The 14,560-nt window shown below is 39.5% G+C and overlaps 1 protein-coding gene and 2 gene segments (V, D, J or C); 1 reads left to right on the forward strand and 2 right to left on the reverse strand.

Moving 5' to 3' along the window:
• The first annotated feature begins 313 nt into the window (after positions 1–313).
• Positions 314–1,253, forward strand: LOC116316074. The segment is given in 2 exon segments: positions 314–474; positions 567–1,253. Coding segments are annotated over 2 exon segments (429 nt in total).
• A 3,353-nt stretch (positions 1,254–4,606) lies between these two features.
• LOC120434869 (TOG array regulator of axonemal microtubules protein 2-like) lies at positions 4,607–7,415 on the reverse strand. Its single transcript, XM_039603409.1, has 8 exons — positions 7,255–7,415; positions 6,731–7,052; positions 6,251–6,490; positions 5,963–6,086; positions 5,741–5,846; positions 5,403–5,641; positions 5,152–5,307; positions 4,607–5,042 (listed from the first exon to the last, which is right to left on the reverse strand). The coding sequence occupies exons 1-8, from the start codon at positions 7,327–7,329 to the stop codon at positions 4,829–4,831; spliced, it is 1,476 nt and encodes a 491-aa protein (XP_039459343.1). The 5' UTR covers positions 7,330–7,415; the 3' UTR covers positions 4,607–4,828.
• A 1,261-nt stretch (positions 7,416–8,676) lies between these two features.
• LOC116315916 lies at positions 8,677–11,744 on the reverse strand. The segment is given in 2 exon segments: positions 8,677–8,999; positions 11,639–11,744. Coding segments are annotated over 2 exon segments (429 nt in total).
• Positions 11,745–14,560: the final 2,816 nt, after the last annotated feature.

Raw genomic sequence — 14,560 nt, forward strand, 5'->3', positions numbered from 1 at the left:
AGGTCCTCCTAGTGCTATACTTTCCGTCTCAGAATTTGTGAAAAAAAATATTTATTAACAGATAAATGCAAAAAAAAACCCCTAATTAAAATGGATTAACTCAAAAAATTATTTAAATTTTCAGTACTATATAGCCGTTCAGTCGTGATACTGTATTATAGATTCACACTTTCTGACACCAAGTTTTGAATAACAGCTACTATGACTAAACCCAGTCATATACACATCATGTAAAACACCCAGAATAAAATTCCTTCTCACATTGTTTTGTTGTATGTTGAGAGCAGAGAAATGATTTCCATAGAGAGCAGGCTTTGCATCATCAGCTGATCCTCCAGAGAACTGAGAAGGTTTATAGTCCTGTGAGTTCAACACTGCAGGACTCACATCTGTCAGTCAACACAGCAGAAAGCACAACCACCATGACTCTCATCACCATCCTCATCTGGACGCTGACCTGCTGCTGTTTTACAGGTTCATTCACTCAGCAACATTTCAAACATGATGTGCTGCTTTTTCTCTCATTGATTTCTGCTGATAAATGAATGATTTGTTTTTGTCTGCAGGATGCAGCGGTCAGGTGACTGTGACTCAACCTCCAGTAGTGACATCTACTCCTGGATCCACTGTCACTCTGACCTGTAGGACCAGCCAAGCTGTTTACAGAGATTCTGATGTTTTTGATCTTATGGCGGCTTTGGGTGATGGTGATGATGATGATGATGAATATATATTCTGGTATCAACAGAAATCTGGACAGACTCCAAAGCTCCTAATAAAATATGTGAAAAAGCTTGAGTCAGGAACACCATCTCGATTTAGTGGCAGTGGAAGCAGCTCTGACTTCTCTATGAACATCAGTGGAGTTCAGGCTGAAGATGCAGCAATTTACTACTGTCAGAGTTACCACAAAATAAACAGTGCTTGGGTGTTCACAAAGTGATTTGTAGTCGTACAAAAACCTCCCTCAGTCAGACTGCAGAGACACTGAGCTGTTACAGCAGGAACTGACTGCAGCTGCTGAAGTAGGAGAGACTCTGGTACAGACCACTGAACACAGAGCTGACAGTAACCTCACCAAGCACTAAATAAAGAAATTAATTTAAACACGTCATGTGTATTGAGGCATTCTGAAATAAGAATTTTAAAAACATCTGCTGTGATCAAGTCATTTTCTGTTAACATTACGTTATTTAACTGTATTCACATGAATAGTTTTGCTGTTTGTATAAACAGATGGAGCATAAATGTTTATATTTATATTCATAACAAGGTTCTTGGTCATGATAAAAAACAATTTGTTTTAAGATTTTTATCGTTGTATGTTGCTACCTGTATAATGAATAAAAAACACTGATTTTCTCTTGAGCATTGTCAAAATAATGAATCTACAGTTGGAATCTTTTGATTTCAACAAATTTATACCTGAAAGGCCAAAAATAATGTTACTCATCATTAAAAGCTGTATTTGCAGTAATAATCATACTATTACTAATTAACAACATCCATACCCACCAGCTAAGTTACATATCACTCTCTAAGTTGATGTTGCCAATTTTGTAAACCATTGCTGTCTGTTCAAACCTTACAACTCATATTGCTAAGAGTAGCAGGTTGCTTGTCTCACACTCAACTCCTGTCCTGACCGTTTGTCATCACTGGGGGAGCACAGAGCCCTGCTGGAGGTGAGAGCAGAGACAAATGAGGACTTTGTTAGTTCATCTTAGAATAAACACTGAAAATGGATCTGAGGTTTGTCCACCTCTCCCCAAAACTTATAAATAAATAGTTTTAAAGAAAAAGTTTGGCAAGAATGGAAAAATGAAAATTTCATTTGCATTTCTCTCATGTTTTTCTTTTTTGTTGTTGTTACTTAAGTGGTTTTGTAGAAGAGCGGATTTGAAGGTATAAAATGTCTCTAATTGATTGATTGATATACCTTTATTAGTCCCACAAGGGAGAAATTTCATAAGGCTGCCGACCTATTGCACGCAATGGCGGCGCCATCTTACCCTCCGACCATACATACATTACACAAAACATCACGGGGAAGACAGGTCAGAGGGGTATAACATGGAAAAGCACAACATGAGGAAAGATAAGGAGAAAAAAATAACTCCCCCAGACTGAGCTCCAACAGGGAGATCAGTTTGGGAACAGAAAAAAACACCTCTGCACATAGCACATGAAAAAACTCTTAATACACCAAAGAAACACATGACAAGCAACAGGGGCGGGTAAAGGGTGAGAGACAGCCGATTTAGACAGTACATCCGGGCCTGCAGCCTATGCGCTGGTCTCCATGATCCACCGTCAGCATCGGAAGGAATAAGCGTCGAAGGCGTTTGGAAAGGAGGGGGATGAGTGTGTGCATATCAGTGTATATGTATGTGTGTGCGTGTCCAGAGTTCAGCTGAGACAGTGTCCTTCGCCCTGCCAGGCTAAGTAAACAGTCTTCCAGCCAACCCAGGTGGCCTTGCATAGAATAGGAAGGAACAGACTAAACACAGTCTGTAATCAGGGTGTTGTTGTACAGCTCCAGCCTTGCAACCGCAGCTGGCGCCGAGAAGGTATCCGCATGAAGTGAAGGTGCTTTTTACTTTAGTGCGAACAGCTTATATGAATTTCAAAGCAGTTCTACAGTCCAACACTGGTCTCTCAATCTCCCGATGGAGAGCCGCGAGCTTCGCCATACTTGCGTTCTGTGATGTTGTCATTCTTGTGTTCAAGGAGCCGATTCTGAAAAACTCACGACAGTGTGCCTCCCCGAGATGTCATCCAATTTACGCTCAGAGATGTTATGCCGAGCGAGCCCTTCCGAGATGTAATCCAGTCTGCACTCAGAGATCTTATTCTGAGTATTCACGGCAGCCGTAGCCTTTCCAAGATCTTATCTGTGCTGCACTCAATGAGCCCATTTTGAGAAACTCACACCTCGTCCCATCGTTTCAATTCCAGCGGGCAGCCTTGAGAGGTTTGAACAGCCGGTTCCGCTTTCTTAATTCTTCGATAAGCCAGGGCCAAGCCAGCTCCGATCAGCCAGAACCCTGTTATCATGGTTCCGAATAGGTAGAAATCTTCAGCAGTCAGGCTCACCCAAGCCCAGACTTCTCGTTGAGAAAGGGGTGTCAATTGCATTCAGAGACCAGTTGATCAAATCCATAATGTATGTAATGTATTTCTGCTCATCTTTAAACTAAAGTGCAGCTTTGCTGAGTCACAGAGAGCTGCTTGAAGGAGGAGAGAGCAGAGACACATGAACATTTGTCCATAACCACAGCAAGATTCAAAGTTCATTAATATTCAGATAGTTATTCATGTTGCTGGAAACCAGCAGGAGAAGTTGTTGACAAGTTGTGGTTATCACAACAATCACATGACTGACTTTCATTACTGTCAACCTAATGTACGAAAGGAAAAATTCATGTGGTAGGTTAAAGGATCCTGAGGCTACATATGTTTATTTATTTTTATGTTATTCCAGCATCCTTTATAAGTCTAATACATAAAATTAATGATGATAAAATTAGATGAATAAATAAATAATTATTTTTATGCCTTACTACTCCTCTGATTTTAAGATTTCTTAATGGACTCACACAGAAAACCTCATCAGGATGGTTTTTCCAATAACTCTGTCATGTTGGGTTTTCTGAGTTGCTGCAGATTATTACTGTCTGTGTTGGCATGATGGTGGAGTGTTCACACAGTAATTTACAGCTTTACAAAACACATCGTTCACTTTGACTGAAGGCTGCAGGTGTAGATTGTTAATGAAGAGACTGATGAGAATAACTGGTCCACTAAAGACAACCAGAGTCATCAAGCAGAAACACAATGAATGAAAGAAATTAAATCAAGTCATGGATTTTAGATGCAGCATTTACTTGAATTCAAATATTTATGTAACTTATGTAAGTTTTTGTTCATGAATAAATGTAACAAACCCGGTAAAGCTGAATAAAAACCTTATTTTTCTGCAAAGATGTTTTAAATAACATGAATGTAACACAATGTTAAAGTGAAAGCAGTGAACTGTTGATTTATTTTGGTGTTAAGTTTTGGCAGACATCATCTATTTATATAGATTTATATAAGTTCTGATACTTGAGACTAAATGTCTTGTTGCTGCAGTTATATTCTTGATAGATTTGTGTACATATAATCACTGATGAGTTTGGTTCCTCCACAAAAAGTCCACCAAAGTGATTCAAAGTCATTCAGTGGCCGAACAAACACCTGCTGGACTCTGAACAAGCATCTAACCACTTTTTTCGAGTAAAGAAAACATTTTACAACCTCTGTGTTGAAAAAACTGTTTACCACCAAATCATTTTCATTTCTTTTCAAAATGTTTCTATAATAATTCTTAATATTTATTTAATATTTCTTTATGTTATAAAAATGACTTTGAATCCTGATAAAAATGCAAAATAATGAGTTAAAAATGAAAACAAGAGAACTAAGAATGTATTGATATTTGTTGACAGAAAAACAGAAACTGCATATGTGCCAACCAAAGTGCCATTTTAATTCAGATGAAAACAAAGTGATTTATTTTACATTGTTCATTCAGGATCTTAAAAATGTGATAATAAAAATGAAATAATACAAATAAGGTAATAATAAGAATGATGCAATAATAATTAATGTAAATCTAAATAATATTGTCCTTCAGAGAAATAGTTTGTAGTCCTGAAGATGGAGTAGTTTACTCCTGCAGAGCGACTGGGACTGTCTGTGGTCATGATGGTTGAACCTCCAACCACTTTCCCAGCTTAGCCTCAGAGTGCTGCTGCTGCTACTGTAGCAGCTGCTCTTCTCCTCTTTACTCGTCAGGACTTGCATTGTCACATCTGGGGATCCGAGGTCCTGCTGGAGAGGAGAGCTTAGTCTGGATGCTGACCTGCTGCCTGTAATTATTAGCCTTTTTCAAGCTCTTCTCCACAGGACGCCTGTCTTTTTCAGGGACAATCTTCATCCACAAATTCATAAAGTCCTTGTGAAGGGCCAGTTTCTTGATGATTGTTTGCCCATGGTACCTGTGGAAGATTACAGTTCTCATTAATTTTCATTAATTGTGTAAACTCACAGAAAATAAAACAGGACTCGCACATTAATGCACTTCCAAACCCTTTTAAAAGTACCCACCTGGCTTCAGGTGCAGCATCCCCTGCCATTCTAGAGGCAGCAATTAGAAAGCGTTCAGTGAAGCTTCCTGCTTTCAGGATGACGGCTGCTCCAAGTTTGTCAGCCAGCTGGTGCAGGTGTTGAGCCGTGCTATTCCTCACTGCCACACAGCGATGGCTGAGAAAGGACAATATTAGACACACAACTCAGTGAACATGATCTCTCTTTCATGTCTTCTGATAAAATCACTACAGCCTCTTCTCTCCTCTTACTTCAGTCCTGTGTTAAACAGAGCGCTCAGAATCCGTCCATGGCTGCAATTTTCCACCATGGCATCAAGCGCCAGTTTGACCTCCTGATGAATAAAGTTGTTGTTGGTCTGTGCAAGCTTCAGCAATAGAGCTCGGCCTGTTGTTTCAACTTCTGGGTCCATTGTTTTCTGGAGCTGAATGTAGAGCTCATCGATGGCATGTATGGCCTCACAGGCTACTGCTGAGCGCTGGTTTTTCACCTAAAATGTGAGTGATGATCATCAGTTGAGGCTGTAGTATGCACTTGAAGGGAAAGTAACTGCATGAAACACATATAAGAAACATAAAGTGTGCAATACCTCCTCAATGAGGACCAGACACACTTCATGCAGTTTAGTCTTCAGGATGTCCGAGTGGTGCTTTGCCAGAGACTGAATAGTTTGCAGCCCCTGTCTTTTCTTTATCCTGTATTTACACGACACAACATTGAACATGACTTCAGGAACACCACAAATAACACAGCCACATTATGCAGCACTGTTTCTGTGCAGTATTTAATGTCACCTTGCTACATTTCTTACCAGTCGTCTGAAGACAGCAGACTAAAGCTGTGGGACAGGCTCTCTACAGGTGTAGCTAGAGGTGGGAGTTTGACCCTGCCCTCTCTTGGATTATTCCGACTGCACTGACTGTCTGCTTTCTTGTCTGATAATCAACGAGGTTAGTAAAAAAAAACTGTAATTTCTTCTAATTCAAAGCATTGTACATGATGCAGTGATTAATTGTTCATAAAAATCTTTTAAAAAAATTCCTTAAATTAAAGTTTGAGTATTCAGCATCTTCTACAGTTACTGAGGAAAACCACTTACCGTCTATAGGGACGACTTTTGCACGGCGCAGCAACGTCCCAGGCCGAGGTCCTCGTTTATGCGCTTTGGGAACTGTTGGAGGTTTTGTACACAACGGCTTTACTGCAGCAAAGGTTTTGGTTGGTACTGTGTGTCCAGGTGAGGTTACAATCCCATCCTGGAAAAGCTGCAGTTTTTCCAAAATGGGCCCAAGTTGGTTTTTTGCTGTCACAACTCTTATTCCACGAATGACCTTCGTGTCTGTTTAGACAAAAAATAACTAAATAACTACAAATTGACATCTTAGTAAAAGCAAAACAACAACAATAAACATTTTTCTTCCTGATTCTTTTTCAAAAAAGCATATAAAATGAATGGATAGTAAGAATATGTGTAATTTAGCATTAAAATAGATAATCGACAGTGTCAAATTTTAAAATTTAAACTAACTGATTAACAGCAGGTGTAACCACTAAAGAAAAGCATAACCTTTGAACCGACCTGCTCCTGAATTTTTAGCAGAGAAAACAGGCAATTGTGAAGCTGCTCGAGGAGGTGGAGGAACTGGAGTGAGCGGTGTCATCTCAGCAGGACTATCAATGAGAGGAATGGCCCTCAGATCACTGGGTGTGTGTGTGTCTCCAGAGCTGAGGCTACACACACTTCTTTTAGGGTCCTCCTGACTCAAAAAAGGGTCCTCCAACCGGGGACTTAAGTTCCAGCATCTCTGGACTCCCTGTGGAGAGTCTGTGCATTGCTTAAATAAAGGTGGGAGTTGCACAGCACAAACTCTGGGTCTCTGTGCGATATGCGTTGGGTCTGCCTGTTGAAAGTACACATTTGTCTTACTGCTTTGAGCTTTGTGAAAGTCCAGGATCCTGGACTCTGTGGTGAAGCGCTGACAGTTGCTCTGTCTACAGTGACTTACAGTTGACTGTGCAAAGCAGCAAAATATAACACATCTCTCAGAAACGTTGACATTTGAACAGCAGAGAAATCAAGAATGATTATGTTTAGTTACTTACATCTCCACCTGTGCGGCTTCTCTGGATCAAATCTCGAAAGCGATGGACAAAGTTATTTGATGTCTTTTCAGGCATGACTGAGCTCAAAAGTGAACAAACTGTTTAGAAACAGAAAGTTTGTGAGTGCTTCTCAGTGTGTGAGTGGCAAGTTCTAACTCAGCTGCTCAGTAAATCACTGTTATGATGATGTCATATGGAACTCACAGAGCATTCTGTGCATTGTTTGAAAATATTCATATATATACATTATTTTGTGTTTTTACAAAAATATCAGACATGTCTAAATCAAAGGCAGCTTATGATCTCTAATTATGATCTTTAATCAACAAATTTAAATAGACGTCCTAATCACAGCTTCTAAAACTAGACAACACTATACTGATTCATATAAATTCATATAAAACAGCAAAAAGGAGATAAAAGCACTGTCATAAATAGAGAAATAAGTACAGTAAATAAATAAATGCAGTTTTAAAAAAAGAATACAGAAAAAAACATGTGTCATTTCCTACAACAACAACAACAAAATAGCAGTTTGGACAAAGCTGTTTCTTCAAGCTTCGCCTGCATTTAGGGGCCGCAAACCTCTGTCCCGAAGGAAGAAGCTGAAATCCTCCAATAAGGAGTGGGAGTCATTTAAAGTAGAGTAACTCATCCTCTACAACTGCCTAGTATTCAAGGACTGTAGGTTAAACCTCTCTAACATGGTACAGTACCTTCAGAAACCCCCCAAATTTCTTATATACTGAAAATTAAATCTCTTCTCTGGAGCCTTTTCTCGATTCAGCAGAAGTAGATCTGGTTCTCAGTCTTTAACTATCAGTGGGTTTCAGTCTGAATATGTTAGACATTATTACTATTTGGGCTGTCGTTGTAGTCGAGTGTTTACACAGTGATTTATAGCAGTACAAGAACCTCCTTCAGTCTGGTTAAAGGCTGCAGGTGCAGCGTGCTGGACTGTGATGAGAATAACTGATCCACTAACACAAGAATCATCAACCACAAACACACTGAATAAAAAAATAAAACTGAAGAAGTATACAACTGTGTTTATAGTGATTCAATCTTTATATTTATCATTAAATATGAGTAAAAGTTCATGAGCACCCTTTTAAGTGCAATGACAGAAACTGATATTTATGTATTTCCAAACTTTAATAAATTGCCTTTTTATCTAAAATTTATATATTCTGCTAAATATAGAACAAAAGATAAAACATTAGTGATTTTTCATAAACTGGGATTTTATTGGGTTCCACAGACTTTCTTTTTATAGCATGGTTTGAAAACACAATATGAATAAACAGATGACATCTGCATGCACATCAATAGAGAGTCAAATATTTGCAGGAAGATTAGAACAAACAAAACCTGTAGCTTCATCAAACACATCATATGCAAACAGGAAGTGTTGCTGAAGCTCTACTCTGAGCAGTGGTCAGGGTCCAGGGTTTGAGTGACGGGGCTCTGTCCACTCAGACTGGCTTCACAGCTCACTGAGCCCGCCTTCCTCCACTGGTCTGCAGAGAGGCTCAGGGTGCTGCTGCAGCTGTAGCGACCGTCTGTCCCCAAGGCTTCCAGGCTGCTTGACACACCTGAGGATGTGCTGGTGCTCCCCACCTTCCAGCCCAGCTTCCAGTTTGAGGGGAAGCCCCCGGTGGCCAAACAGACCAGAGTGGCACTGCACTGCTTCTCTTCCTCTTTGAATGGAGGGAGGACAGTGAGGGTGGGCCTCACCACACCCACTAGAGGAGAGAGAGGGGAGATGATCTGTTAGATGGTAAGCATTTTTGATTGGACATGATTTGGGTGTCATAACATAGGCTGTGAATACTTGACATATTTTTTTTTTATCAATTTCAAACAAACGTTTTTTTCTCCACATTGTCACTAAAGAATAGTGTTTTCTTTTTCTTTTTTTCTTTTTTTTACAGAGAGACAGCTGCAGAGGTTCTTGTAGTAGGAGTGACTGAAATTCCACATAATATTGAAAGTCCCAATGAGAAGAATTTACTCCATCGTCCATAAAAGAACAAAGTTAGGAACCACCAGGACTTCCTACAGCTGGCTGCCTGGCCAGTCTGAGCAATTGGGATAGAAGGGTAAGTGACCAAGAACCTGAGAGAGCTTTGTCAGAGGCTATGGAGAGAGAAGCACCTTCTACACCACTCCACCAATCAGGCCTTTATAGGAGAGTGGTCAGATGGCTGATGTGAAGGTTCATCTTCCAACAGGACAATGACCCTAAGAACACAGCCAAGATAACAGGAGTGACTTCAGAACCACTCTATGAGGGTCCTTGAGAGGCCGAGGCCAGAGTCCAGGCTTGAATATCTCTGAAGAGATCTGAAAATGGCTGTGCACTGACAGTACTGATCTAAACTGATTAAACTTCAGGGGAGGAATTTGAGAAACTGCTCAAAAATATTACATCATTACACAAAAAGAGTATTGAGCAAAGGATGTGAAAAATGTACATTTTTAATTTACTTTTTATATTTAAAAAATGAATTTTAATGCATCCTTTTCTCACCTCTTCATGGGGCATTGCTGAGAATTTTAACCCTTTCACACATGAATTATGACAACCTCAATCAGGATTTTTCTCTTAAGTACTTTTAGTCATCTTTAGGCATGAAAAAAAGATTTTTGAACTTCATTTTTTTAAACATGTACTTTCCAAAGAGTTTTTTTTTTTTTTTACATGTCTACTTAGGTGGACAACATACATCTCGACTTATGAATTGGGTATGGAGTGACACATCAGTGTCCAATGTAGTGGTTAATGGGCAAGTATACCATCAACACTGACACAAATACAAGAAAACAGCCTTTGAATAGCTGTCCACTGTAGTAACCACTATGCACGAAAGGGTTAGTGTGAAAATGACAAAATATGGAACTGAAGCACTGAATACTTTCCAGATGCACTCTGACTCTCCAAGCTGTTGTTGTCAACACTATAGTAGTGTTGTACCCTCCACGCTGGCTCATGTAGAGAGACGGTACTTCCTGTGTTCATTTTGGATGCTCCCACAACTACCATCACAGCATTGCTTTTTAATACGTTTTTATTTAAAAAGGATTCACTCAAAGAAGAAGTTAGACCACTGTTTCAACCAAACCAAAATCAACCACAACCTAAAATATCCTGGGAAAAGAAAACAAGATACTTAACCAAGTTACACGTTTACTTCTGCTGCCAGCACAGATTAGTTACTCAGGGTGTAAGACTTTATTTATTTTCTTTATTCTGTCTATGCTGTCCTTTTTTTATTTTATTTCAACTGATGTATTTTCGATTGCTTTTTGTGTGTGGTTTTTTTTGCATAACATTGAATCAGTTTGTTCCTCACTCTGTTCCACAGAGTCATTTGCCAGCAATTTTCTGAACCACAAGCTGTGTCTTGGTGCAAATGTGACTATCACGGCAAAATAAGTGCAAATATTAGCTCTACTCTCAGTTGGTACCTTCAGAAGCCTGGACATATCGCTTCTCCCGAATTCTGTTAAGATGATGTAGATCTGGCTCTCAACAGACTTTATCTATCAATGATGTTTAGGCTGAAGATACTAGATATTATTAATGTCTGGTAGTGGAGAGCTCACATAATCATTTATAGCTGTAACAAAAGCTACTTCAGTATAGCTGATGGCTGCAGATGCAGAGTGTTCAACTGCAATGAGAAAAATTTGTCCACCAACGCAATGCAGCTTCTCACCCAAAAAACTTTATTTCAGCAACAGTGAAAAATTTATGAAGTCAAGTGACATAATAAGTGAGCAATTACCAATGTCCTATTTATTTAATTCTCATTAAGGTGCCATAAAAACATGTTAACTTCAGAGTTACGTAACAGCAACACTTGTGATGGCAAATGATCTTGTTGTTTGCTGGATACAATTCAGACATCACTGATTTTTGTTACTGAAATTAAATGTCTAAACTGTGAAGCAGCTGACCCCCCCCCCCCCGCAAGCCCCACACACACACACACACACACACACACACACACACACACACACACACACACACACACACACACACACACACACACACACACGTGTATTTGTTTGCAGGTTGTGTTTTCAATGCTTGCTGTGTAGAGTTAGTTTATGAACCATGTGCACCCTGCACATGTTGGCCTCATTTTTGGGGGCTATTAGGTTGTCCATGTTTTTTTTTTTACAGTCATTGGTGTCACACTAGTGGCGGCACGGGGATGTACACGCTGCTACACTGCGTTGTACATTATTAAGCAGAGAAAGGGGAGGAGGAGGTCAGCTCCCTTTCTGCATCCCGGTTTACCGAGAACTGCAGTTCCATTTCATGACCGCCCCCGACCAGCTCGGTCTTTTCTCTCTCTCTCTCTCAGTACCTGACCATGACTCGGAAATCCTGTGCCATTTACACCACCGGCTTCGTCTGCGCTCATCTCCTGATAGTGGGGATCGCCCTGGTCATAGCTCTTTACATTATTTCCTCTCATTTGTCGCTCATTACATATGTCACACACGAGAGGTTCAAATGTTCATAGCGTTTGGTCTGCAGTAGCCAATCATGCACCTACAGCATCTCACCTGTGATGGCACATGCAGGGTCACATGACCGACTACATTTTATGGATTGAACTATTCAAGTTATTATGGGATGTTTTTGCTGCATTCTGCCCAATCGGCATTGCAGGATGAACCCAGAGCCTCGCCACCTTCACAAATCCGCAGGATCCGAGGTTTATACATCTAAGTCTGTGGTTTTGAGGTTTTGTGTTTTGTTTTTTTACAACTTGAATAAAGACAGGCGACAGACCGCTGTAGGTAGAAATCCCCTGTAACGCCCACAGTGAGAGGGGAATATGTTGAGGTGAGCCTGTCATGACCTTATCACAGTTCATAGTGATTACCTTAAATATTTTTTTGTTTTGCATCTGTCCCCCTGGATTCAATTTGCTTTTATTAGATAGGGCTGACTTTTAGGGTAAAATTCGCGAAATACATGATCTGTCGTCTTTATATCATTTCATAACCTTTCCAGTACCAGGAAATGACCTGATGGCACATTCATACATTTGATGCATCATATCATTTGTGTATTCACTGTGACTTTTGTATCTGGGTAAAAATGACTCAGTTTTGTGTAGTGATTTTACAAAATAACGTTGACTTGACAAATAAGTCGGGCTAAACATTTATGTATTTTACTGTATTTGGATTCAAATGTAAAATTTGAAACATCTGTTTCAAAAACCTGCTTTCACTATTGGAGTTTTGCAGTAAAGTGTCTGCATGCCTGTGGACTGGTGGGGCATTAGGGGTGAGACATCCTGAACCATAAATGTCTGCTTTTTATTGTACTTTAGGACATGGATGGTGTGATGGAGCGGCTGTGCTGCCAGTTGACACCCTCTCTCATGTCCTACAGATAAACCTGCTGCTCTCTGTCCTTTAAAATCTCTCACTTTCTTCTTACTGACACGAATTGTGTTGAATGCTCTGTGCAAATCATTATCACTTTAAAACCTCTCAGCTTTTTCTTTCCTGTTTGACAAAATTGCATCTTCCTGTCAAGGAGGAAAAAGCCAAAATCAGCTCAGCAGAAAGGCTCAATATTCTGTTTAGTCCAAGTTGGTGGCTCAATAGCAGCTGCCTTATTGACATGGTTTTCCCCTTCTGGGGTTAAATTTGGGTCAGGGCAGGAGATTGTGACACCACACCTCAGCTGTACCTGAAGTTGTTTGGCAATGGTCCAGTTCATTTCAATTTTTCCACCAGTGAAAAAAACCAACCACATTCTGGGTGCACTGGCAAACCTCCCTGTTTGTCCCTCAGCTATCAGCTTTTTCTTTTTCTTCAAAGTTTTTCTGAGAGATAAATAGTGTTAATACAACTTTGATGAAGGACTTTCCAAAGACCTTTGTTCAAGGTTTGGCAAACACAGGGATCCATGCAGGCTAACGTCACAGATGGTCTCATAGAAAAAGCCCAACGTTGACTCAAGCCTCTTTTGATAGTGAGACATTTTGTTTTAAAAGAGAACAAACTGGGTCATTTTTGCTTGTTGTTTAGTGCACAGAGACTTTTTATGATGGTGGCACTCTTTCTCACTTCATGCAGTTTTATTCAAGCTCTTAATTAAGAAACAGATCTTCAAAACTGAAGAAAGTCTCACTACCTCAAGAACAAAACTTGAGGTACGCAAGTTTGGTTCTTCCTCATACTGGAAAGTCATCTGCCTGAGATGTCAGACTGTAAGAGATTATTCAGCTAATTAAAAGGACAACAAATATTTGGATTTACATTTTTTTCTCTCACTAAACTGACCACTTTTTGAGTTTTAGGCTGTTTGTGGGACAAAAAAGGAGTTTTGCAGACGCAATTTTAGGCTCTGGAAAATGAACATTGCAGCATTTTTCACTGAATAAAGACTAATCGGTAAAGAAATTAATTGCAGGTTGTAGTCAGGCTTGAACAGAAGACTAAAAGGGTAAAACCTTTAATGGCATCAGCACCAAATCAGGAATCAGCAGTAAAAGAGGAATTGATTTTCTCTAGTCTCTTCGAGAGAGCTTTGCAGATTATTTTAAGGTCTACATTTATAAGGGATATTGGACGATAGCTTGAGGGATATACAGGGTCTTTGCCTGGTTTTAGCAGGAGATTAATGTTTGCAGAATTCATATTTGATGGAAGTCTGCCATTTTCTTTGATTTCCAACAACGTTCTGTAAAAAACTGGTGCTAGAATCGTCCAGAATTCTTTGTAGAATTCTGCAGGAAAGCCATCTGGGCCTGGAGCCTTATTATTGGGCATACTTATCAGGGCTTCCTGGAGTTCACCTGGTGTCAGTGGCGAATCTAGTGCCATTGCTTGAGTGTCTAATAATTTTGGGAGAGTTATGTTGTCTAAAAACTGATCAATTTCCTTTTTAGATGGGTTTATTTGTGGTGAATACAACGTTTTATAGAAATCCCTGAGAATGTTGTTTATTTGTTTCGGGTCAAATATTGTGTTCCCAGATGAATCTTGAACAGCACATATAGTTGTTTTTTCTTTATTTATTTTTAGCTGGTTTGCTAGAAATTGACCGATTTATTACTATGTTCATAATTTTGTAAGCGTAGTCTTTGTACTAAGAATTTTGTTTTTTATCAATTATCTCATTTAATTCTAGTTTTGTTTTGCGTATTTTGTTCAGTGTTTCCTGATCTTGGTGGTACGCGTAAGCTTCTTCTAGGGATTTGATGGTTTTTTCTAATTCCTGAATATTTTTGTTTTCTTCTTTCTTTTTATGTGATGAGAAAGAAAT

The sequence above is a fragment of the Oreochromis aureus genome, linkage group 19 (genome assembly GCF_013358895.1).
Source record: "Oreochromis aureus strain Israel breed Guangdong linkage group 19, ZZ_aureus, whole genome shotgun sequence".
NCBI lineage: Eukaryota > Metazoa > Chordata > Actinopteri > Cichliformes > Cichlidae > Oreochromis > Oreochromis aureus.